General features: G+C 43.1%; 1 protein-coding gene across 1 annotated transcript; it reads left to right on the top strand.

Moving 5' to 3' along the window:
• Positions 1 to 3,904: 3,904 nt before the first annotated feature.
• LOC137644460 (uncharacterized) lies at positions 3,905 to 4,387 on the top strand. The gene has a single exon (XM_068377436.1). The coding sequence runs from the start codon at positions 3,905 to 3,907 to the stop codon at positions 4,385 to 4,387; it is 483 nt and encodes a 160-aa protein (XP_068233537.1).
• The last annotated feature ends 22,697 nt before the right edge of the window (positions 4,388 to 27,084 follow it).

Here is a 27,084-nt window from a genome sequence, read left to right as displayed (position 1 = left end):
CAAACTACCAATTAGCTACGATGGTGAAGATGGGTTGATTTCAATTCTAAGTACAAAATACCTGAATTCGACAGGTATAAGTACAGTAGAATTGTCATTGACTTTTATCTTTCTTCGTGGCCAAGTGGGTTAGTCACTGTCTATATAAGCTTGCCGACCAGGGTTCGATTCCCGGCCGGAGCCAAGCTCTTGTCTTTGTGTGATTTCGCCTGGGGCTCTGATCCCGAGGTCGTTAAGAGAATCCAGACATTAATATATCAAAAATATATATGGCTTATTTGAATATGAAAAACACGTAAAAATGTGCAAAATTTATCATCAATTGAATGCCAAGTAACAAACTACCAATTAGCTACGATGGTGAAGATGGGTTGATTTCAATTCTAAGTACAAAATACCTGAATTCGACAGGTATAAGTACAGTAGAATTGTCATTGACTTTTATCTTTCTTTGTGGCCAAGTGGGTTAGTCACTGTCTATATAAGCTTGCCGACCAGGGTTCGATTCCCGGCCGGAGCCAAGCTCTTGTCTTTGTGTGATTTCGCCTGGGGCTCTGATCCCGAGGTCGTTAAGAGAATCCAGACATTAATATATCAAAAATATATATGGCTTATTTGAATATGAAAAACACGTAAAAATGTGCAAAATTTATCATTAATTGAATGCCAAGTAACAAACTACCAATTAGCTACGATGGTGACGATGGGTTGATTTCAATTCTAAGTACAAAATACCTGAATTCGACAGGTATAAGTACAGTAGAATTGTCATTGACTTTTATCTTTCTTCGTGGCCAAGTGGGTTAGTCACTGTCTATATAAGCTTGCCGACTAGGGTTCGATTCCCGGCCGGAGCCAAGCTCTTGTCTTTGTGTGATTTCGCCTGGGGCTCTGATCCCGAGGTCGTTAAGAGAATCCAGACATTAATATATCAAAAATATATATGGCTTATTTGAATATGAAAAACACGTAAAAATGTGCAAAATTTATCATTAATTGAATGCCAAGTAACAAACTACCAATTAGCTACGATGGTGAAGATGGGTTGATTCCAATTCTAAGTACAAAATACCTGAATTCGACAGGTATAAGTACAGTAGAATTGTCATTGACTTTTATCTTTCTTTGTGGCCAAGTGGGTTAGTCACTGTCTATATAAGCTTGCCGACCAGGGTTCGATTCCCGGCCGGAGCCAAGCTCTTGTCTTTGTGTGATTTCGCCTGGGGCTCTGATCCCGAGGTCGTTAAGAGAATTCAGACATTAATATATCAAAAATATATATGGCTTATTTGATATATATATATATATATATATATATATATATATATATATATATATATATATATATATATATATATATATATATATATATATCAGTAGGGTTTAATTCACACATGAAATGCAGTTCTAGAATGGTATGAACAGTTATCTATATTTGAGCATTACTACTTATGGTATTTCAAGGTAAGTCTTAAAGAAAGTTCCCTAATTTAATTAAATTGCCCTATTTTTTAATGGCCATTTGTAACTCATTGTGCCTCCCTTACTCTAAACCTCGGTTTCCTGTCAGTTCCCTAAGTTTTCTGTGCATAGCTATAGTTCTATAGCACTCCTCGCTAAAGGTAAACTTAACCAAACTTTTTTTTGGGTGTGTGTTTGGTGGTATTCATAGTGGATGGGAGGTCATACTGCCACAGTATGTGATTTATGACAGGAAGGAATGCCTATGCAATTATGAATACAATCGAAGTGACCAGAAAAGTTTCGACTGCTAATACGAATGCTGTCCATGTATTGGTATTAAAACCGGGTGTTGTAATAAATGAATATATTTTAAACGTAATGCTAATAGGCTATATTGTTTCATTAGTATTCACAAAAAAAAAAAATCATAAAACATACAAGTATATATACACATGTCTTAGCTAAATATAACGTAAAAATGGTATGCATTCCACTTAATTTTCTCGACTTTCTAATGTGGAATTATAAACAAAAATTGGCGAGATTTACAGTGTTACCATTCAACTAAACTTATTACACTATGTTAATTTTGCACAGCGTACCCTAGGAAGGGAAAAAACTCAATGGCATATTCATATCGTATATATTTATATTAATTGTTTAGAAAGTAGTCTTTGTTCAAACAGCTACAAGCGTGCTTTTAAAGGTTGTTTATACAGCTGTAGCTGGTATAACGTAAAGGGGCGGAGCCTGTCCACGGATGACGGACGAGGGGCCGGGGCTTGTATATACTATACCGGACTTCAGGAATATGCATCCCGGACAGTTGTGTCCCGGACAATTGCGTCCCCGGACAATTGCGTCCTCGGACATATGCGTCCCGGACATTTGCGTACCTGTATGTGTGTTTTACTGATTCTATAAAGCTTTTTATCTTTACCTTTACTCTATACTTTTACACGGTAATTTTATTTATACCTTTATCCACACTGAATATGCATATGTTTTAATGGAATCAAATAATTTGGATTCTTACTTCATGCTTTCACAATAATTATACCTTTAGCCCCATTGGACACAAAAGGACACACACACACACACACACACACACACATATATATATATATATATATATATATATATATATATATATATATATATATATATATATATATATATATATATATATATATATATATACACATATATATATATATATATATATATATATATATATATATATATATATATATATATATATATCATTTGCACGTTTTATCATCTTTAAAACTTTATAAAATTGAAAATTTGTATACATATGTATACACCATGAATTTTCTATCAACCTAAAAATATTAGGTCATATTTTTTTGAATCATGACTTAGGATGGCTACTTTTAAGCTCATACCTAAAAGGTATGCATGTTAGGAGCAACTCCTCGTAAGAAAGAAAATTTGTTTTCGGAATTGTACTGATCAATGAATGACTGTAGGCGAATAGTGACCATCTTATTTCTCGTTAGAAAAAAAAATCCAGAAATTAATGAAATTATACAATATATTACACAATTAAAGAAAAAAAATAGCTTAGCAATTCGCCACTATGTAACCGAAATAAATCAAAAAGAAAACTAAGGTTGAACTTCCTTGAACTAAATGTCTCTTCTGCTTCTACAGAAATCAGGAATTGTTTTCAAAAGGTCTACGTAAACACAAAAGTAAAATGATAGTTAAGTACAGTAATTTTCAGTTCTGTACTTCAGTGGTTTTATGCCGTATATCTTATATACAATAATTAGTAGTTCTGTAATTGAGCGATAACGCACATACATACATACATACATACAGATAGACAGAGAGTCACTTCCGTATCTTTTAACAAATATTACCCGGTCACTAAAAACAAGTACAGGTACGCAAATTGCCGGGACGAAAAAGTCCGGGGACGCAATTGTCCGGGGACGCAATTGCCCGGGACACAACTCTCCGGGACGCAATGTCCAGTACGCAATTGTCCTACCACCTTGGAGAACAATGCACCAAACAAGGTAGAAAGAAAGAGTTAAACATTGCTTCATTATAGACCGGTCGTCGAAAATCTGACAAGACTCTCTCAATAAGCCAATTTAAATGTGCTTATGATGAAAGGAAAGACTTAATGTTTTTCTGAAAAGTAAATTTGCTGTGAAGAATCACACCTAAACTACAACGGCTTCCATTCCATGGGTTTTGGCATGGATTTTTACAACCGGATGCCCTTCGTGATGTCAACCGTCCTTATTTATCCGGGCTTGGGATCGGCACCTAGCAGGGCGGGCTTGCTCTCCAGGTGTCTTGGCAGCTGGGATTATGAGGATGTGGATGAGTGGTGGGAACGTAACAGCAGTATTCTGAAAAGAGTTGGCAGAGACGTTTTAGGGATGTCAACAGGAAAAAGGCCATGACAAAGAAAGTTGATGGTGGAATAATTATGTACAAGAAAAAAATCAAGATGAAGAGAAATGCAAAGAAAAGATATGATGAAACAGCCACTGAAGAAGATAAGGAGAGAAGTAGATTATCAGAGAAAGAAGTGGCGGTGGCACAAACAAAACAACAAGCATTGGATAATGTATATGAAGATTTGGACACAAAGGAGAGTCAAAAGAAGATTTACAAGAGTGCTAAAGAAAAAAATAAAGCGACCAAAGATACTACCCACATTAAGCAGATAAAGAATGAGGATGGAGTGGTGATGTGTAGCTCCAGTTATATAAAAGGAAGGTGGAAGCAATATTTTGAAAGATTGCTAAATGAAGAAAATCCGAGATCTATAATTGCAGATGGAAATCCAAATTTAGGAATGGTAAGAGATATAGATAGAGAAAAAATTAAGGTTACCCTCAGCAAGATGGAAAATGGAAAACCTATGATACCTGATTAGATCTCAGTGGAAATCTGGAAATACTTGGGGGAATTTGGAGTGGATATGCTGTGGGATCTGATGAAAAAGATACACCGGAAAGAAAAGATGCCCAGAATGGGGAGGAATAGCTTTTTAATACCCATATCTAAAGAAAAGAGGGATGTACAAAATTATAATAATTATAGAGCAATCAAACTCCTCCCACATACTATGAAGCTCTGGGAAAGGATTATAGAGCGTAGGATAATGGATAAGACCAAGATTGGAGAAGAGCAGTTTCGATTTATGACAGGCAGAAGCATGACGGATGCAATGTTTGCATTACGGCAGTTGATGGAAAAATATAGAGGAGGCCAAAAGGAATTACATATAGTATTTATTGACTTAGAGAAGGTTATGATCAAAGACAATACACGAAAGATGGGAAGCTCCAGCCACAGCCGCGGCCGCATACAAATTAGTACCCGGCATGAAATGAAGATGGCAGTAGCATTGCACTTCCCTACATCGTCTGTTTGTTTACAAAGCGGGGCATTCAATTTCAATCATGAGTGGGTGTAGCCATCATCACCCGTGTGTGTGGTTTGCAATAAGACGAAAAATGATTTTCCCCATCTGATTTTTCGTTCTTTTCCTCAGAATAAAGAAAGGTAATAAAATCATTACATCTCTTACAAAGTACATGATGACTTTTAGAGAAAATGAAAAAATAAAATAGACCAAAGCAAAATTGAAAGTCGGTGCAGTGTTATTCCGAAATAAAGGTAAATGTGTAGGAGAGCTCCGCGGAAGATCTTGAAGAATTTAAACACCTACAATTCACTATTATATCATATAGAACGCTTATATAATAGTCAATATATGAGCAGCTTCTATTTAACGAAGATATTCGTGTGTATAGTTATGTTTCACTTGGATTTTTTCTAAGTGTTTGTTTTTGTTTACTGTGTGATGTCTTGGCTAAAATAGGCTGTTTCACCGCCTTACTGCGTATGGCAAACTAGGTCTCAATGCTATTCTAACCAATAACAGGTGTTTTCTTGATGTCACACTGTTTGAAAACCAATCATGGCGGTTTTTACAAATCTAGCCAATGCTGACACTTATTACTTCACTTATCCCTGCTATTTTTCCACCAGTTACCACAGTTTACGTGAAGTTCCGCGGAGGAATATTTTTGCACGTCTCGGATCTCCCTTCAAACTGAAAAGCTCATTTTGCCGTGAAGTATGGAGCAATTAGCAGGACCTTCATCCCGTTCCGACTGTGTCACTTGTGTCAATTGCTTTATTTCTTATGGGGATTTTTGTGTACATTATTCAGGGAAAGTTGATTTGCTAATTGCATTTGCTCAACGTCATGGTTTGATTTTGGCAGAGAAAAAGTGCCCTAATTGTGAAAATGTGTGCCGTATAGATTACAACAAATTAGCATTCCGGTGTGATCGTAGTGTGGTTACTCGTGGGAAAAGAAAGAGGAGGTGCAATTTGAAGTTTGTGTTCCTTTTTTTGCAAAAGGCGTTTTCATTTGAATTTGTTTCGTTTGAACTGAAACTCAATGTGGCCTTAAGGGGGGGTCGCAGGGGGGGAGGAGCCCCCCCCCCCCCCCCCCCCGGTAGGCCTAGGTAGGGGTACAGGGCCCCATAGGCTAGGTTAGGTGGGTGTCTTAGGTTCGGTGGTGCCCTGAAAATTACTGTGGCCTTAAGGGGGGGTCGCAGGGGGGGCGGAGCCCCCCCCGGTAGGCCTAGGTAGGGGTACATGGCCCCCAGGGTAGGGTAGGTAGTTGTATTAGGTTCGGTAGTGCCCCGAAAAATCACTTTTCTCCTCCTCCCCCCACCCAAAAACCCCGCTTCCCACTGGGGTCCCCCATAATTGTAGTAGTAGGTTTATGCTTACATTTTCTGTGTAAGAGTTAGGTGGTTGTAGGAGGATTATCTCACAGTTTCAAGGTAACTGTAGCTCTAATTTACTGTTTTCTTTCGTTTTCTACTTTTAGAAACTTTTAAATCGAGCGCGTAGGTCTCCAACACATTTACCGAAATAGATATGGGAAAATATTTACAATACGATGGACGCCTCCTAAGCGGAAAAAAAATGTATTTATATGTGATTTTCGACTAGAAATAAATATGGTATTTTTTTACTTATGGACATTAATTGCTTTCAACATAAAATATAGGTTTTGCTGTTGTATTATGATGTGATTTGAATGATTTTGAGTTTCAATTCCATCGCAAATGAATACTTATCCTTCCACCACCCCTCCCCCTATAGATAACAATCTGGGGGAACCTCCTTGGGAAGCGTGGTTTTGGGTGGGGGAGACAAAGTAGGTAAAAACAGTGCAAAATGGAGGAAAAAAACTAAATATAACACTCAAACATATAAAAATGGACCGGTAAACGGATTTTGAGCGAAGCGAAAAATCTATTTTTGGGTGAGATAGCCATGGCGTCCTGATGGAAGGTTCCTGTTTGGTAGCTTCCTTGGGTATAAGACTACTAAGATATTCCCAGAGAATTTAACCACAGGTTATCACAGAATTCTAACTTCTGGAGCGAGTATCTCAAAGGTTTCCCTTTAAGACATCGTAATACAACAGGGGACACGCATGTCTGGTCGTGCCACATAGCTATCTCCACCCCGAACAGAGTTAACGCTTCGGTGTGTAAGGGCTGAGAATAGCTGGGAGCCGTTCCACAGCTAATCTCACTCGTGGCTACTACTGATACTCGAGACGTAAACAAACGGACGCCATTGCTCTAATGACGTCACGAGCGTCTTTATCCTGGCGCCAGTTGCTGCCCATCACCATGATACAATTGTGTAGGGTGGGAACAAACTGACGAAGTAGTAGGGAGGGTCCATCAGGACGCCATGGCTATCTCACCCAAAAATAGATTTTTCGCTTCGCTCAAAATCCGTTTTTTGGGCTCAAGCCATGGCGTCCTGATGGAAGAGTACCAGAGAATCAATGTATCGTGGTAGATTTTCCCCCCAGAGTTAAGTGCCTAGGCATTGACAAAATAGCAAAGTAATCTTAGATAAGAACCATAGGAACGAAGTATCCTGCCCCCCATTGGTAGGAAGTTCCCATGGGCTATGCCGACGTCAAAGTGGTATTGAAGGACTATTCATCTTGACAGAAGAGCTTTTTAAGAGCTTAGAGATGAAGCAGAATGTTTGATATTTGTATAGGAACATTCTGAGTGGGTCAGTGGTGGTTGGGCACTGTGTGTAGGATTCATCTCCTGATTATCAGAAGTAAGTATTCGAGTAGGAACCTTACTGAGGCAAGGTGAATATAATTTAAGGATAGATATCTTAAATTCTTCATGACCATAAGAAAGGAGGAATAAATAAAACTATGACAGTATGTATTTCATAGTAAGTAGGAGCTGAAAGAGACGCATAAGTAATAAAATAGAAATTTTATTTCACAATGCAGAAATTAAATAATTTACAGCAAAAGTAAAGTTCATTTACAGTAATAACAATGTACATAGAAATAAAGGCTTGCTCTTGAATCTGAAAGGGAATTTCAGGATTAGTAGGTACTCGTTCTCGAGGAACGCAAGTCTTTAAATAACACATCATGCTCAAGGCATGCGGCACTTGTGTAACACTATGACATTTCACCTGGGATAAGAACAGTTATAAAAGCACTAAGTGTTTTTAGACATCACTATGAATCACTCGAGGGTCAACATAGGCACCCGAAGAGTTAGAGTCCCAAATAACTCACTGTTCTACGCAGAGTTAGGTGCAGGTTTCATAACACTACCTGCGGCTACCACAAAATGTTTGATTTCGTGCACTTGTTTCGCATAATGTTTAAAGAAAACTCGCGAGGACTTCCAGCCCGTAAAGTTTTTAAGGCTCTCAAAGTCCATGCTCTGAAAGAAGTTCAGAGAAGATGCCACTTTTCTAGGATCATGACCAGCGGGTGTACTGTTCGGATCCGCTCTGCGAATGAAGTAGGTGATTTTCGCTCTTAATTGTTTCAGTGACAGGTCGCTGCCCGATGTTTCTCCTTTGAAGAGTTGGCCTCCACCAAAGTTTGAAGTTCTGCGAAGATAGACCTTGAGGCTCTCTACTGGACATAGAGAGACATCCTCCTTCAGGGGGCATATTCTCCAAGGGCCCCATCTTTTGGTGGGTAATTCATTTTTGGCGAGAAACGTCGGATCAGGGGAGAGGGTCACTTCTCCTGAATCAGCAAACAGGATGTGTCCCTCTTCTCTTGATAGTGCCACTATTTCGCTGACTCGAGCTCCCGAGGCGAGAGCAAATAAAAATATAACTTTCTGAGTCAGATCCTTGAGGGGGCATGAATCGTTGTCCAAGTTGGAGGCGAAATGGAGCACCTTGTCTAGTGACCAGGAGATCGGTTTCGGAGGGGGTGCTGGGCGTAGGCGAGCACATGCTTTCGGCAGTTTGTTAAAGATGTCGTTGGACAGATCAATTTGGAAAGCATATAGAATTGGTCTAGTCAAAGCCGATTTGCAGGTTGAAATCGTATTGGCTGCTAATCCTTGTCCATGAAGGTGAATGAAGAAGGACATACAGAAATCAATGGTGATTTCTTTAGGATTTTTTGCTTTAACAAAGGAGACCCATTTCCTCCAGGATGATTCATATTGCCGTCTCGTGGATTCGGTCTTGTATTCCTCTAGGAAGTCTAGACTTTTCTTCGAGATCCCAAACCTCTTCTTTGCGGCAAGGGAGAGAAAATCATGAGATGAAGGTCCTTGATTTTCGATGATGAAGCGAAGACAGTCGACTTCTGTACTTGTTGAGAGAGAACTGGGCCCGGGAGAGGGATCAGCTTGGGCTGCAGCTCCAGGACCAGGGGGTACCAGTTGCTCCGGGGCCACTTGGGAGCCACTAGGGCCGCTGTCCCTTTGAAGGTTCTCAGTTTGGAGAGGACTTTCAACAGAAGGTTGGTGGGAGGGAACAGGTATATCTTCGACCATCTGTTCCAGTCCAGTGACATGGCGTCCACCGCTTCTGCTTTGGGGTCCTCGTACGGGGCTACGTACAGAGGAAGTTGATTGTTGTCGCTCGTTGCAAAGAGATCTATCTGAAGTTCTGGGACTTGATGAGAGATGAAGGAGAATGATCTTGCGTCTAGAGACCATTCCGACTCTATCGGGTTTGACCGAGATAGAGCATCCGCTGTCACGTTGCGGAATCCTTGTAGGTGAACTGCAGACAGGTGCCACTTCTTCTTCTCCGCCAGACGGAAGATTGGGAGAAGCACCTGATTTATCTGGGGCGATCTTGAGCCCTGGCGATTGAGACAACGAACTACCACCGAGTTGTCTAGGGTTAGACGGATGTGGATCGAGGGCGGCGGGGATAGCTTCTTCAGAGTAAGAAGGACCGCCATGGCCTCCAAGATGTTTATGTGGAACGTCTTGAATAGTGGAGACCAGGTCCCTTGAGCTTGTTTCAGGTGGGAGTGACCTCCCCAGCCCTCCAGTGAGGCATCCGTGTGGATGTTGAGTGATGGAGGAGGGTGTTGGAGAGGAATGGACCTTTTCAGGGCCATTGCTTCCGACCACGGCTTTAGGAGGCGTCGAAGTCTGTTTGGAAGCCGTCTCTTGAGGTCTCTTCGAGCGATGGATGCCGATCGTCTCCAGACTCCCGCGGCATCCTTTAGCTGTGCACGAAGCACTGGGTTTGTCACTGAGGCGAATTGTAGAGAGCCTAGAACTCGTTCCTGCTGTCGTCTTGAAATGCGTTTGGATTTCAGTAGTCGCTTGACAGACCCTGCTATTTCCTTCCTTTTCTTCTGGGGGATGGAAAGGCGGTGTGACTGAAGATTCCAGTGGATTCCCAGCCACTGAAACTTCTGAGCTGGAGAGAGGCGAGATTTCTTCTCGTTGATCTTGAATCCCAGGTGTTCTAGGTACTGGGTAACTTCGTCGCAAGACTTTGTACACTCTTCGGGCGATGGAGCCCAGACTAGCCAGTCGTCGAGGTAGGCCATCACCTGGACGTTTCTTAGGCGGAGCTGTTGTACTATGGCATCCGCCAGCTTTGTGAAGATCCGAGGGGCCACATTGAGGCCGAATGGCATGGCCCGGAAGGCGTAGCTTTTCCTTTGGAGTCGAAATCCTAGGTAGGAGGAAGCGTGATGGTTCATTGGAATGTGCCAATAGGCATCCGCCAGGTCTATAGAGACCGTGTAGGAACCTTGAGGCAGAAGGGTCCTTATTTGTTGAAGCGTCAGCATCTTGAATTTGTTGTTCTCTATGAACTTGTTGAGGGGGGATAAGTCCAGAATGACTCTGAGCTTGTCTGAGTCCTTCTTGGGAACGCAAAACAGTCTCCCTTGGAACCTGGTGGACTTTACCTTCCTTATCACCTTCTTGTTCAAGAGGTCTAGAACATATTCTTCCAGAATGGGGGTCGATTGTTGGAAGAACCGCTGGAAGATTGGGGGTGGTTGCACCCAACTCCAGCCTAGACCGTTCTTGATGATGCTGTGTGCCCAAGGATCGAAGGTCCAACGATCCTGGAATTGGCGGAGTCTTCCTCCCACCGGAAGCACTTCATTGCTTCTGGTGTCCCGAGGACTTGTTGCCTCGGCCGCTAGCTCCCTTTCCTCCTCTACCTCTGGAGGGACGACGAGAGGCGTCTCTGCTTGCACCCCTGGACGAGCCTCTACCTCTGGCATGAAAGGTAGTGGTTGGCTGTTCAAAGGCAGGGGTGAAGACCGGTGACTGTGACAACACCGGTTGGGGGACCAATTGAAAGGTCTGTTGTGGTTGGGCAACCACTTGGGAGGTAGCGGGTCCCGGAAACTGACGTCTTTGTTGACGTTGCTGGGGTTTCGGTTTTTGAGGTTTCCTCTTAGGCTGAGGTCCATCGTCCTGAGAGGTTTTCCTTTTCCTGGACATGCCCCACTTGTGGAGAAGGTTCCTATTCTCCGTGGCGGCTCTGTCCGTTATTTCCTTGACAAGGTCCGAAGGAAACAGGTGCTTTCCCCAGATGTTGGAGGAAATCAGCCTCCGGGGTTCGTGTTTCACGGTGGCACCGACAAACACGAATTCACGACAGGCTCTACGAGCCTTTATGAAATGGTACAAGTCCTTCATTACCGTCAGTAAGTGGGATTTGGCCAGTACCATGTAGTGATCTGGTACTGCTGTGTCACAGGCCATAACTTCAAGTTGGACTTGATGAGAAAGAGACGCTGCAAGCCTCTCCTTCGTGTCTTGTTCCCGGCGAAGGAGGTGATCATTGAGCTTAGGGAGGTCTTCATTAAACTGACGTCCGGCAACGTCAGGATCAAGCCTACCCACAACGAAAGTATGTTGGACATCTTTCCATTGTCTAGTGTCAGGGGGCGTTACGATGGAGAAGGGTCTGCACTCCTCCAGTGCAGGGCAGGGTTTCCCTTCTTCCGCCGCCTTAAGGCATGCAGCCAAGGCCTTTTCCAAAAATGGAAGAATCGCAGTGTCGGGAGCGACATAAGTAGGATGCTTCTTGCTCAAGGCAGGAAGCTTAGAGCAGGTAAAGCCCCTGCTCTTAAATGCGGAGGCTAGCATAGCCTGGGCCTTAGCGAGATCGAACACTATCTCTTCCTTAGGTTCGGTCTCCTCCTTCGAGGCAGGTTCAGAACGAAGCCGGACGTAACAGTCCGGGTAGGCCTCGAAGCTTGGGAAGAATTCCACATCTTCCAACGGGACCGTGCCGATTTTGTCACTAACAAAGATCCTGCCGGTCGCAATAACCATATGCTCTGCATACCTCCACGGGTTGGCATGAGAGCAAGCTGGGAGATCCTTAACCGAGATCTTCTTCGGTTCTCTGGATCCAATCATAGACCTGATGGACTCCTGGTTCTCCTTCAGTCTGTCGTCCATGACAGCTCTAATCAGTCGGATCAGTTCTTGTGTAGAGGAAGAAGGATCCGGGGTCGAGGAGGTAGACGGAATGGACACATCCGTCGGTGTAGGAGTAGGCGGAGGGATGGACGAGGGAGTAGCTCCAATCTCCGACTCGGTGTATTCCACCTTGTCTTCGTCCTCTTCGGCTCCTTGAGCCATAAGCGTCTTCTCCGTGTCTTCCGAGACGTCAGAGATCTGTTCATCCTCTTCGGAATCTAGGCGACACTCGTGCATGGACTGAGCCATGACCACATCAGGTTCCACCGTAATTTGGACAGTGGGGATTGCTTCCTTTGGAACCACTGAATCAGGGGAGGCCTTAGGGAACAGCAGGGACCTCAGTTCTTCGGTGGCCAGGTACGGTCCAGTGGCATTCCTCTGAAAACCACGCACCCACTTGCGCAGTTTCTCACGAGCAATGTCTCTAACCTCCGCTGAGGGAGGGTTATGGAAGGCCTCAACTAGGTAGGCCTGGCAGACCGTACAATCCAGTGGATTCCAGAACTTCCAATCCCCTCTCTTGTCTGAGCAAGGGGCGTGAGTCCTGCACGCCGTATGTCCGTAAAACTGGGAGCGTTTCACGGCACAGTATGCGAAATCGCACTTCATCTGCTCCTCCTGTGGAAGAAAGAGAAAATGAGTATGGGGGAGTCATAGGAATGGCTCTTAAATTAAGTTAATATTAATCATTAATTTTAACTTATAAGGTGTGATGCATAGAGAGTGAAACAGTAAAGGAGAACACGCTCCATGCATCTCGCCCGGCTGGTTACCATAGGCTTGGTCCTGGGATAATCCAAATGACCGAGATCATTGGATACAGTTTCCTAGGATTCCCATTATATTGGAACTCCATGGAAAGCCAAGGACAAGGTTGGGATCGAATTCATTCGGTTCCCAGATAAGAGCCAGAAGGTCTCATTAAGGGTAACTGCTTCTGGCAACCAGCCGTGCTAAGATGCACATAGCATGCTGGAAATAGAAGAATGCAAAGAGACAGCATGATCACTAATAGAGCAGTACTAGGTACTGATCTTAGAAGCAAAGCAGCTTATCTATTTGCCAGGTAGGGCTATCTTAGTCTTATGATAGCTACAGAGAGGGGGTGCAAGTATTCTTGACGCCTCCGGGGTATCCGGCAAGCCGCCGGCACGCCGGAGCTCGCTCCAGCATAGATTCTGGCATTAGAACAGACAATTTTCAAAAGTCAGTTAGATACCAGGATGGCGGCCGCCGGCACAACGGCGGCACGCCGGCAGGGAGCGGCGGCTCCGGCAGCCGGAGGATGCCGGATTGGTGACTGGGGTAAGGATGGTACAGGTAGTATCGGGTTGCCGGCAGTATATGCCGGCACTCCGGAGATCGACCGGCAAGCGGACGATTAGATAGGAGTAGGAGAGCCGCCGGTAGTAGCCGGCGGCAGCCGGCAGTCCCTCGGAACACGGGGGGCTGGCGGCAAGGGTAGGGAAGTCACCAAGAGGCAGGTATTGCCGGCATAAGAGGCGGCAAGAGACCGGCACCCAGATAGATAGAGAGACAGGGGGAGGAGGGAAGGATGCAGGAAGTACCTTCAGGGTTCCAGACATCCCTCCCCCTCCCTGAGGGGGAGTACCCATGATAGAGACAGGCTCTATCATCCATATGCAGGGGTCACTAGGGACCGGGAGCAGGTAGCCCAAGGGAGGACTAGGGAACACCCAAGATGGGGGGGGGGGGAGACTCCCTTATGCAGAGCTACACTAGGAACTAACCTTATAGGACACTATGAAGGTATATGTACCAGAGCGGACTGCACAAGGAAGCTCGGGTAGCCCTACTCATCCACCCTAAGGAGGAGTTGTAGGACAGGGGACAGATGAGTATAAACTAACCTAAGCATAGGCTAGGCTATACAAGAGATAGGTGGGGAGGGAGAAGAGAGGGGTCTTCCCAGGAAGGGTTTCTGTACCAGAGCGGCCACAAAGGGAAGGGAGGACACTCCCTAACCTAAGATTAGGCTGATCGGCTAAAACGGTGCAAGAGTACAGTTTCAGCAAGGAACAGAGAAACCTTCCTAACCCGACCTAGATCAGGGCTAAAAGTCCTGAACTAGGCAGGGAAGAAGACGTATCGCTATCGCAGGAAAGTCGCGGACTATCCTAGCCATAGAGGTAGGCTAGCCTAACCTCACTCTCAGACGCAATCCTAAAGGGGGTTCATTCCTTTAGGGAGGACTGAGAGGCGATATAATACTCTATTAGACAATGAATCCCTTTACTCAGAAAAGGGATCAAGGCTAATTAGAGGGAATGCCAAGGCAGGGGATGAAGGAAGCATATAGGGGTCCTAAGGTTAGGTTAGGCTAGTAAGAATCACTGACTAGCCTATCCCCTATATGGTCCCTGAAGGCGAAAACATTTGCATCACTAGTCAAAAGTATTGTATAATAATAATGCCACTATCTTCATAACTTAGTCTAGGATCACTGATAATTCATGCATGAACACTTGTATATAGGCTCCTGGCCTGGGGGCTATAGTAGCCGACTGGTATGAGGTCAATCGATGACCGATAAAAAGCGTCTAAACACGAAATAAAAGTTCCTAGCTATGAAGACTAAATAAACTAATGTATTCGATTAGTATATAAGGCCGGAAGCGTTGTTGTGGCTAACTAAATAAGACATGCAAAACAACAACGACGCCATAAAATGGCGGGTCCGGTAGAGGCACAGCTCTGCCACAAAACATCAATTATTTCGCAAAATAATATTTACTTTACGGCCAGAGCTTAATTAAACAATACTGGAACCTTGTACTCAACTTTCCAGAAGAAGGCGAGGCTGAAGGTAACGACATAGCGAAGATGCAAAACGATAAAGTTCACACAAGGGAAAATCCGTCTCAGTAGGGCAGCTACTAAACAAAGGATAAAGACGCTCGTGACGTCATTAGAGCAATGGCGTCCGTTTGTTTACGTCTCGAGTATCAGTAGTAGCCACGAGTGAGATTAGCTGTGGAACGGCTCCCAGCTATTCTCAGCCCTTACACACCGAAGCGTTAACTCTGTTCGGGGTGGAGATAGCTATGTGGCACGACCAGACATGCGTGTCCCCTGTTGTATTACGATGTCTTAAAGGGAAACCTTTGAGATACTCGCTCCAGAAGTTAGAATTCTGTGATAACCTGTGGTTAAATTCTCTGGGAATATCTTAGTAGTCTTATACCCAAGGAAGCTACCAAACAGGAACCTTCCATCAGGACGCCATGGCTTGAGCCCAAAAAACAGGTATATACTGAATTCGAAATACATAAAAACACTGGAAATGGGAAAACCCGAGCCAAGAATTTTACATGAGAAAATGGCATACAAATGCATTATATGACCAGTTATTGCACGTCACATTGTAGTTGTGCTTAACCTAATCTAACCTAACCTAACGTTTTACTTGATTTGTATAAGAACTAGGTTACCTTATTAATGTCCATAACTAAAATAATACCAAAAATATTCTTGCCATTTGAAACCCCAACAACCAACCTAACCTTCCTAGTAGTGTACATCAGTAACCTAATCATGTCAACAGTAAACCTAACCATATCAGCAGTACCATAACCATGCCAACAGTTACCTAACCATGTCAACAGTAATTTGCAATGGAAATGAAGCTATCTTGCAAAAGCATATCAAAATCAATTAGAAAAACTATATTTTCTTGTCATTTAGAGGCGTCAATTGTATTTCAAATAAATACCTTAAAAGTTATATTTGCATATCTTGAAAATCTCTAGAAATATGAAATAAACACACCAATTCCTATCACTGTCCTACAATTCGTAAATATTGGGTTTCCATGCTTTTTCCAGATAGGCTACTCACAGCAACTTTGATATACTGTATATATATACTGTAGTTATGTTATATCCTCAGCAGCTTACCCTTGGGTTGTAGTTATAAGTGTTTACCTTAATTTTTCATTAATAAGCAATTATTTAGCAAACCAAAGTTGTTTCATCAGGAAGGATGGATCTTGTGGGAGCATTCATATGGGAGAGCATAAGTAGGTTACCTAAGTTAGAGTGTTTTACTTTAATTTCAAGTTCACTACCTTTTAATCTATGATCGAATTTTCCTATATGTATGGATAAAAGCATTCAAAATAAAAAAAAAAATACATGCAAACCAGCATATCTGCTCCCACAAGATCCATTCTTACCGTTTCATCTGTTTCTGCATTATATGCTTATAATTGTTCAATTTTTAAAATGAAATATGTTATTTTTATTAGTAAAATAAATTTTTGAATATACTTACCCGATAATCATGTAGCTGTCAACTCCGTTGCCCGACAGAATTCTATGGAGGGATACGCCAGCTATCACAATACTAGAAGGGGGTGTACTTACCAGCGCCACCTGTGGCCAGGTACTATAGTACTTCTTGTTGACACCTCCTCAATTTTTCCTCGGTCCACTGGTTCTCTATGGGGAGGAAGGGAGGGTCAATTAAATCATGATTATCGGGTAAGTATATTCAAAAATTTATTTTACTAATAAAAATAACATTTTTCAATATTAAACTTACCCGATAATCATGTAGCTGATTCACACCCAGGGGGGTGGGTGAAAACCAGTGTACAAGATTAAAGGATAGCTAAGTATCCCATATTTCATATAACAGTTATCTCAAATAACAATGAAATAATAAGTACCTGGTAAGGAAGTCGAATTGAACCGTTACTCTGCCTCTTTTTTAAGTTCGTCTTCCTTACTGAGCGCAGCGTTCCTCTTGGAGGCTGAATCAACTCAAAGGTGCTAAAGTATATAGGGCTGCAACCCCTACTAAAGGACCTCTACACAACCTCTAACCCAGGCGCTTCTCAAGAATGAATTGACCACCCGCCAAATCAAAAGGATGCGGAAGGCTTCTTAGCCTACCGTAACAACCATAAAAACAACAATAAAAGCATTCAAGAGAAAGGTTAAAAAAGGTTATGGGATTAAGGGAATGTAGTGGCTGAGCCCTCACCTACTACTGCACTCGCTGCTACGAATGGTCCCAGGGTGTAGCTGTTCTCGTAAAGAGACTGGACATCTTTAAGATAAAATGATGCAAACACTGACTTGCTCCTCCGATAGGTTGCATCCATTATGCTCTGCAGAGAACGGTTTTTATTAAAGGCCATCGAAGTAGCTACGGCTCTTACTTCGTGGGTCCTTACCTTCAGCAACGCAAGGTCTTCCTCCTTTAAGTGAGAATGGGCTTCTCTAATCAGAAGCCTTATATAATACGAAACCCCGTTCTTGGACATGGGCCTCGAAGGTTTCTTGATGGCACACCATAAGGCTTCTGACTGTCCTCGAATAGGTTTAGACCTATTAAGATAATACTTGAGAGCTCTGACAGGGCAAAGAACTCTCTCTAGTTCGTTACCTACCATGTTGGAGAGGCTAGGTATTTCAAACGATCTAGGCCAAGGACGTGAAGGAAGTTCGTTCTTAGCTAAGAATCCGAGCTGAAAAGAACATGTTGCAGATTCGGTCGTGAAACCAATGTTCTTGCTGAAGGCATGAACCTCACTGACTCTCTTAGCTGTTGCAAGGCAGACGAGAAAAAGAGTCTTGAGGGTAAGGTCCTTGAAGGAAGCTGACTGGAGAGGTTCGAACCTAGGTGACATAAGGAACCTTAAGACTACGTCTAGGTTCCAGCCTGGAGTGGATAGACGACGCTCTTTAGAAGTCTCAAAAGACTTAAGGATGTCTTGAAGGTCCTTGTTGGAAGAAAGGTCCAAACCTCTGTGGCGGAGAACTGAAGCCAACATACTCCTGTACCCTTTAATCGTAGGGGCTGAAAGGGATCTCTCATTCCTAAGATGTAATAGGAAGTCAGCTATTTGGGTCACAGAGGTATTGGTAGAGGATACTGCATTGGCTCTACACCAGCTCCGGAAGACTTCCCACTTAGATTGGTAGACTCTACGAGTGGAAACCCTTCTTGCTCTGGCAATCGCGCTGGCTGCCTCCTTCGAAAAGCCTCTAGCTCTAGCGAATCTTTCGACAGTCTGAAGGCAGTCAGCCGAAGAGCGTGGAGGTTTGGGTGCAACCTGTCTACGTGAGGTTGACGTAGAAGGTCCACTCTTAGAGGTAGAGTCCTGGGGACGTCGACTAGCCATTGAAGTACCTCTGTGAACCATTCTCTTGCAGGCCAAAGGGGAGCAACCAGCGTCAGCCGTGTCCCTTCGTGCGAGATGAACTTCTGAAGGACTTTGTTTATTATCTTGAACGGTGGAAATGCGTAAAGGTCGAGATGGGACCAGTTCAGCAGAAAAGCATCCACATGAACTGCTGCAGGGTCTGGAACTGGGGAACAGTACAGCGGAAGTCTCTTGGTCATGGAGGTGGCAAACAGATCTATGGTAGGTTGACCCCACAAGGTCCAAAGTCTGTTGCACACACTCTTGTGGAGGGTCCATTCCGTGGGAATGACCTGATTCCTTCTGCTTAGGCGATCTGCTGAGACGTTCATGTTGCCCTGAATGAACCTCGTGACTAAAGTGAGGTTTTGACTTCTTGACCAAATGAGGAGGTCCCTTGCGATCTCGTATAGGCTCCTCGAATGGGTCCCTCCTTGCTTGGAGATGTAAGCCAAGGCTGTGGTGTTGTCTGAGTTCACCTCCACCACCTTGCCTAGCAGGAGGGACTTGAAGTTCAGCAGGGCTAAATGAACTGCTAGTAGCTCCTTGCAGTTGATGTGGAGCGTTCCCTGTTCCTCGTTCCACGTTCCCGAGCATTCTTGTCCGTTCAAGGTCGCACCCCAGCCCGAGTCCGATGCATCTGAGAAGAGATGAAGATTGGGGGTCTGAATAGCCAACGATAGGCCCTCCCTGAGAAGGAGATTGGTCTTCCACCACAAGAGAGTGGTCTTCATCTCTTTGGTGACTGGGATAGAGACTGCTTCGAGAGTCAAACCCTTGTCCCAATGAGCTGCAAGATGGAATTGAAGAGGGCGGAGGTGGAGTCTCCCTAGCTCGACGAACAGGGCCAGTGATGAAAGGGTCCCTGTGAGACTCATCCACTGTCTCACCGAGCAACTGCTCCTCTTCAGCATGCTCATGATGCAATCTAGGGCTTGGCTTATCCTTGGGGCCGATGGAAAAGCCCGAAAATCCTGACTCCGAATCTCCATTCCCAGGTACACAATGGATTGGGAGGGAATGAGCTGAGACTTTTCTATGTTGACTAACAGACCCAGTTCTCTGATTAAGTCCAAAGTCCAGTTGAGACTCTCCAGACAGCGACGACTCGTAGAGGCTCTCAACAGCCAGTCGTCTAAGTAAAGGGAGGCTCTGATGTCCGATAAGTGGAGGAATTTTGCTATATTCCTCATCAGATGCGTAAACACCATAGGAGCTGTGCTTAGGCCAAAACACAGGGCTTGGAATTGGTAGACAACCTTTCCAAAAACGAATCTCAGGAAAGGTTGGGAGTCTGGATGAATAGGAACGTGAAAGTAGGCATCTTTCAGGTCCAACGAGACCATCCAGTCCTCCTGCCTGACCGCTGCTAGGACCGACTTCGTCGTCTCCATCGTGAACGTCTGCTTGGTGACATACGCATTGAGCGCGCTGACGTCCAGCACCGGTCTCCAACCTCCTGTCTTCTTGGCCACCAGAAAGAGACGGTTGTAGAAGCCCGGGGATTGATGGTCCCGGACTATAACCACTGCCTTCTTCTGTACAAGGAGCGACACCTCCTGGTGCAACGCTAGCCTCTTGTCCTCTTCTTTGTAGTTGGGAGAGAGGTTGATGGGAGATGTGGTCAGAGGGGGTTTGCGGCAGAATGGTATCCTGTAACCCTCCCTCAGCCAACTGACAGACTGGGCGTCTGCACCTCTCTTTTCCCAGGCTTGCCAGAAGATCTTGAGTCTGGCTCCTACTGCTGTCTGGAGATGCGGAGAGTCAGTTTTTTTCTTTAGAAGCCTTGGAACTTTTCCTAGACTTGCTCCTGGAAGAGTCTGGACGGGAGCTTCCTCGGCTGGGGGCTCTACCACGAAAGGGCGGTATGAACCTCGTAGCAGGAGTATCAGCCACTGGGGTGCGATAAGTCCTGGGGACTGAGGTAGCAACCTTAGTCTTACGAGCCGATGAGGCCACAAGATCATGTGTGTCCTTTTGTATCAGGGCAGCAGACAAGTCCTTAACAAGCTCTTCGGGGAAGAGGAACTTCGAGAGCGGAGCGAAAAGGAGTTGAGACCTTTGACAAGGTGTGATGCTGGAGGAAAGGAAGGTACATAGCTGTTCCCTTTTCTTAAGAACCCCTGACACAAACATCGAAGCAAGCTCGCCAGATCCATCTCTAATGGCCTTATCCATGCAGGACATTAAGAGCATGGCAGAATCCTTGTCCGCAGGGGAGGTCTTCTTGCTGAGGGCCCCCAGGCACCAGTCTAGGAAGTTGAACATCTCAAATGCTCTAAAAACACCCTTCAGGAAGTGATCAAGGTCTGAGAAGGTCCAGCAAACCTTAGAGCGCCTCATTGCTGTTCTACGAGGCGAGTCTACCAGACTTGAGAAGTCAGCCTGGGCAGAGGCAGGTACTCCCAAGCCTGGTTCCTCTCCTGTGGCATACCAAACGCCCGCTTTAGAAGTGAGCTTAGTCGGAGGAAACATGAACGAAGTCTTTCCAAGGTGTTGCTTAGTCTGCAACCACTCCCCTAAGATCCTTAACGCTCTCTTAGAGGACCTTGCTAAGACTAGCTTAGTATAAGTAGACTTAGCTGGCTGCATGCCCAGCGAAAACTCAGATGGCGGAGAGCGGGGGATAGCAGAGACAAAGTGGTCTGGGTATACCTCCCTAAACAGAGCCAAGACCTTACGAAAGTCAATAGAAGGTGGAGAAGACTTGGATTCATCCACGTCTGATGAGGGATCCAGGTGTGCAGCCTCATCATCAGACGCCTCATCACCAGAGTGTAGCGAAGAGATCGGTAAGGTATGCTGAACAGCAGAGTCAGCACGAGCTGGAACAACAATATTTGTGGTTTCCTCTTCAAGACTCTGTTGAGGGAACACCTGAGGCTCAGACTGCAAAGGCTGATCAAAAGAAGTAGCAGAAGGTAGGCGCATGGGTGGAGGAGGCTGACTCCTAGCATGAGTGTCTGAACTCAAGGGTTGCGCTTGCTGAGTGGTTGGCGGATGCGCAGTAGCAAGTTCCTGAGGAACGAGTTGAGGTTCCTGAGGTGTGAGCTGTGAGCGATGAGGTAGTGGCTGCGCAGAACACAGTAATTGTCTCGCGAGTTGAGGTTCCTGAGGCGCAAGGCTAAGGTGTTGTGCTTGCCTTGAGGAGGGTTGAGCTCGCTGCAGCGAGAGCTGAGGAGACTGACTCATGGATGGGAGAGGTTGTTGTACCTCAAGAGAGTGTTGCCTCACTGGTGGAACTGCAAGTGGAAGCGGAGGAAGTAAGGTATAAGCTTCCTGTTCCCATTGCTGAGGTTGCCTTAAGGAAGGCGGAGGGAGCTGCACACCACTGGAAACAGTAAACTCAGAACGTGGTAAGGTATCCTGAGGTGCCTCAACATCGTACGCCTGGCAGGCAGTACTGCGGTCAGGCGGAGCGATCGCAGGAGGAGGTGTAACCTTCTCAGCCTGACACTCACGCATCAAGACCGCAAGTTGTGACTGCATGGACTGCAGTAGAGTCAACTTGGGGTCGGCAGACACTAAGGTCTGCTGAGGTAAAGCCTTAACAGCAGAGATCTGTTGCGGCAGAACCTTACTCCTCTTAGGCGGAGTGCATTCAACTGATGACTGCGGCGAGTCAGAGCTGATCCAATGACTGCAGCCCGGTTGAGTTCTTGAGGTCTGGACTCTGCGTTTGAGTGGTCTTGAGACCTGAGTCCAGCGTTTCTTCCCTGACAATTGATCAGCAGACGAGTAAAAGACGGGCTCAATCGTCTGCAGGTGGGAGTGACGGTCTCTGGAAGACACGCCCGCAACCACCGAGGATACTTCTGTGCGCCGATCAAGGCCTGCCGAACCCTTTTGCCCTTCGACATTGCTTCTCCCCTGGGCTTGGGAGCTTGCAAGAGGTCCCGGACCGGGAGGACGACTGGCACGCACAGAAGTATCCTCACGCACCACACTGACACTGACACTAGCACTTGGCACTGCACTGACACTAGCACTCGTCATAGCACTGGCACTAATTCCACCCACTGCACTCTTGACCTTAAGTTCCTTGACTTCGGCCATAAGAGACTTATGATCACTAACCACTGACTCTACTTTGTCACCTAAGGCCTGAATGGCACGCAAAACAACAGACATATCAGGCTGAGGGCAAATAGTAGGTTCGGGGGTAGCCACTACAGGGGTAGGAAAAGGTAGGGGATCATGAGGTGAGGAAAAAAGTGAAGAGTGAGAAGAACTCCTCCTAACTCTCTCTCTCTCTAACTTGGTTGAATACTTAAGAAGACGGACAAAATCAAGTTCCGAAAGTCCGGCGCATTCCTCACATCGATCTTCTAACTGACAGGGTCTTTCCCTACAGTCAGAACAAGCGGTGTGAGGATCTACCGAGGCCTTCGGAATACGCCTATTACAAGACCTACATCGTCTATGGGTGGGGGCTTGTGAAATGTCAGACATCTTGAATCAAAAGAGTTAGCCAAGTGGGGTTTCAAAATCAAGCAAAGATCGTTAACCGTTAATCAGGACTAAATAATAGCTATCTAAGCTAATATAGAAGTTTTCCAGTAAAGCGACAGCCGAAATCTGAGAGAATACTTCACCAAAAGCCGTGAAAATACTCGAAGATCATAAGCGTATCCCAGAACGTCTTGCCGGAAGCACGACAGAGGAAAAATTGAGGAGGTGTCAACAAGAAGTACTATAGTACCTGGCCACAGGTGGCGCTGGTAAGTACACCCCCTTCTAGTATTGTGATAGCTGGCGTATCCCTCCATAGAATTCTGTCGGGCAACGGAGTTGACAGCTACATGATTATCGGGTAAGTTTAATATTGAAAACTTGTAATTGGTACCAACGCCCCACATAGTATTCCAAAGTAAATTTACCATTTGGCAGCAAATGTACGCAGTAATACAGTAGTAATAAATTGGCAAAACAATTTGTGAAAACCTATGATATTTGCTTGTACTGTACATGATGCAAAAAGAAACATGGTTCAAGTCAATGAGAATAATTGTTTCATTTTTTTTTTTAGGAATGTGCATGCTTCATGCTGAAATGGCATTTTACTAGAAAATACCAGGCAGAAGTGTTGGTTATATTACTTTCATAAAAGGGTGCCAATTGAATATGCATTTTTGAGAACTCCCACAATTGGGCTACGAGATTTTAATAAATTGTTATAAGTAGGTTCTGACTTGATCAAGAGCTTAATAAATAATCATAAAGTATAATAAACTGTACTCATTCCTCTAGGTTCTTAGATTTGTCTGACACATATGTATTGTTTTATGTACAGTGCATAATATTTTAGGAATAAGTACCTAAATATCAGATATAGAATTATTTAGAAATACTGTATATTGTAACTTCCCTTAGACATGGATTTCAACTTCCCTCAAATAACGAATGATGAATTGCCACCCTGCTTCATAATATCTATGTCTATGTATTTGCAGATGCCTACAGTAGATTAGAGTTGTCAATATTAAATGTCTTCTTGATAAAAGTACAAAATATGTAAACAACTGTTGTAGAGTATGCAGTCTTCACTTTTCTTGCAAGAACTATGTGACTCCAGATTCCTCAAGACTCAATAAAAATGCATGTCCAGATCAAAATCTTGCAGGTGTGGATGAATATGTTATTGCTATAATATAAAGACGTTGTTATATACTGTAATTTGTTTTATAATACATTTTTATAGTACAGTATTATGGACTGAAAATGTTAGTTATACTAGTAACTCTTTCCTAATGATACATCTGTAGCACCAGTAATAACATACAACTCTGAGTGCAGTACTGCAACATTTAAAAGCATTTTTGAAAAATCTGGCACAGGTACAGTTCAGTTTGTAGTTTTGAGATTTAATTGTTTTGGTTGAATGACTTCTCTGTGGTTTGTTTCCTATTTGATTTGTGACGTCAATTTTTATTTGCTTTTTATGAAAATTAAGTTAAACCTAGATTTTTGCTTATACAGTATTCTGTAAAATACAGCATTGCATTTGTTATAAAAGGATACATTACTTTTACTACTTTTTTGTTGTACTTTTCTTAGTTTTATCAACAAATATTGCTTAACCTTTGCCTAATCAGCATGCAAGTTAGGTCTGCTTTTCCATTTTGATTTCATATTATTGGTTTTGATTATCCCATGCTTTGTTTGCTATTTAAATTCTGATATATATATATATATATGTTTTGTTTGCATGACTTGTATGACTATTGCATGCAAATGAAGCATGTGCCATTTCTTTTACTTTGTTCATGTTCTTTGCAAGAACATTTGTGTACAGTCGCTTAGGTATATACAGTATACAATCATAAGCACAAACTCAAAAAAAAGGAAAATAGTTACTGTATACTATATTGGTGAAATAATAAGATAATATGAGAATAAGTTTGTTTCATTCTAACTCCCCTCTCAATTTTAGATAAAGATACTTAGCAATTGATGTTACATTAACTAAAGGATTTTATTTAATGATTCAGAAATGCCTAATATATAAGTCATAAGCTATGATAGAGCCCTATAATCATGTTAACAAGCAATACTAATCGATTTAGTATTCAATAATTAATAAAGAGAAGTTTACTGCACCATAAGAATAAATATTAACATTTAAATAAGCCACGCTACGCCACAGTCGAGTTTTAGTTGAGGGCATGATTAATAGATGGCGCGCATTCTGACGGGTTGGATGATGTTTTTTTTAATGGTATTAATAGTCAGTTTCCCATCTTTCGTGTATTGTCTTTGATTATGATAGAAGTCCACGGCAGGAGATATAGAGATGTTTGAGAGAGAGAGAGAGGGGCACACCAGAGAAATATGTTAGACTGATCAGAGATATGTATGAAGGAGTAGGCACACAAATAAGAACGAGTGTTGGTTTTACCAAGACGTTTGAAGTGGGGGTTGGGTATACACCAGGGGTCGTCATTAAGCCCTTACTTGTTCAATATAGTAATGTATGTAATTACTGAAAGAGTGAGGGAACAGTCACCATGGACCATGCTGTTTGCAGATGATCTAGTTCTGTCTGATGAAATCAGAGAAGGATTGGAGGGGAAGCTGGAGAAATGGAGAGAGGAATTAGAGAGCAGAGGGCTAAAGATCAGTAGAACAAAAACAGAGTATATGTGTTGCAACCCGCAGAACAAATTGAAAGATATACATTTTCTGGGTGAAATAGTAAAGAGGATAGAAAAATTCAAGTACCTAGGGGCATATGTGGAGGAAACAGTAGAACTCCAAACGGAGGTGAACAGTAGAATTTAAGCTGGATGGAATAATTGGAAAAGAGTGGTAGGAGTGTTGTGTGATCGAAGGATAAATTTAAAGGGAAAGGTACATAAAACTGTAGTGAGACCTGCCATGACATATGGTACAGAGACCTGGCCCATGAAAAAGATCTTTGAGAAGAAAATGGATGTTGCAGAGATGAGAATGCTAAGATGGATGGCTGGGATCATGAGACTGGATAAGGTTGGGAATGACTTGGTAAGGGGAAAAACAAAGGTTACAGAGGTGTCAAAGAAAATCCAAGAAAAGAGACCACACTGGTTTGGGCATGTAATGAGGAGAGACCAGGAGTATGTTGGGAGGAGGATGTTAGATATGGATACTCCAGGTAGGAGGAGGGAGACCAAAGAGAAGGTGGATGGAGTGTGTAACAGCAGATATGGAGGAGAAAAATCTCACACTGGAGGACATCGGAGACAGAAGAACTTGGAAACGACTCTCTAGAAATAGCGACCCTTTTATAGCGGGAAAAGCTTTAGTCGGAGAAGAAGAATCACACTTAAAATTTCAAAAGAGTTATTGTCCTACGTTGTTAAGTAATATTATCAATACTGAGATCCTGATGTCGAGGAGCCACTATCCTTGACCTACTTGTAGTCATACTTGAAGTTTTGTTAGGATTCAACTTCATGCTCAGAATCTAAACAATGCACTAATTTTAGCTGTATCTTCCCATTCTTATCCATGACTCTAATATTCCAAATACCGATTTTTATTTTTTTCTTTAGTAATTATAAACCGGGAGATTCTCAGCAACTCGCTACTGGGAACCATTCTGTCATTTTCTCTTTCTGTAGACAGTGAATCCATAGAGGGTTCATTAATTACAATTATCAAAGGATTGCCAATTCCTTGTGATGTACAATGCCTTTCTAACTAAGATATATATATATATATGTATATATATATATATATATATGTATGTATGTATACAGTAATATATATATATATATATATGTGTATATATATATATATATATACATATAGTGTATATACATATATATATGTATATATATATATATATATATATATGTACATACATATAAATATATATATATATATGTATATATATGTATGTATATATATATATATATATATACACACATACATATATATATATATAAATATATATATATACATATATACATATATACATATGTATATATGTATATATGTATATATATATATATATATATGTGTGTGTGTATGTATATGTATATGTATATATGTATATATTAATATATATATATATATATATATGTATATATGTATATATATATATATATATATAAGCTGAAATTTGAACATTTACAATGATAGTTAGGAAAACTCTTCAAC

Source organism: Palaemon carinicauda, chromosome 7, assembly GCF_036898095.1.
Source record: "Palaemon carinicauda isolate YSFRI2023 chromosome 7, ASM3689809v2, whole genome shotgun sequence".
Lineage (NCBI taxonomy): Eukaryota > Metazoa > Arthropoda > Malacostraca > Decapoda > Palaemonidae > Palaemon > Palaemon carinicauda.
This window is presented reverse-complemented; position numbering and strand designations above follow the sequence as displayed.

What these genes read in the sequence shown, in the direction of transcription:
- LOC137644460 (XM_068377436.1), top strand. Translation starts at nt 3,905, where the DNA reads ATGACAAAGAAAGTTGATGGTGGAATAATTATGTACAAGAAAAAAATC.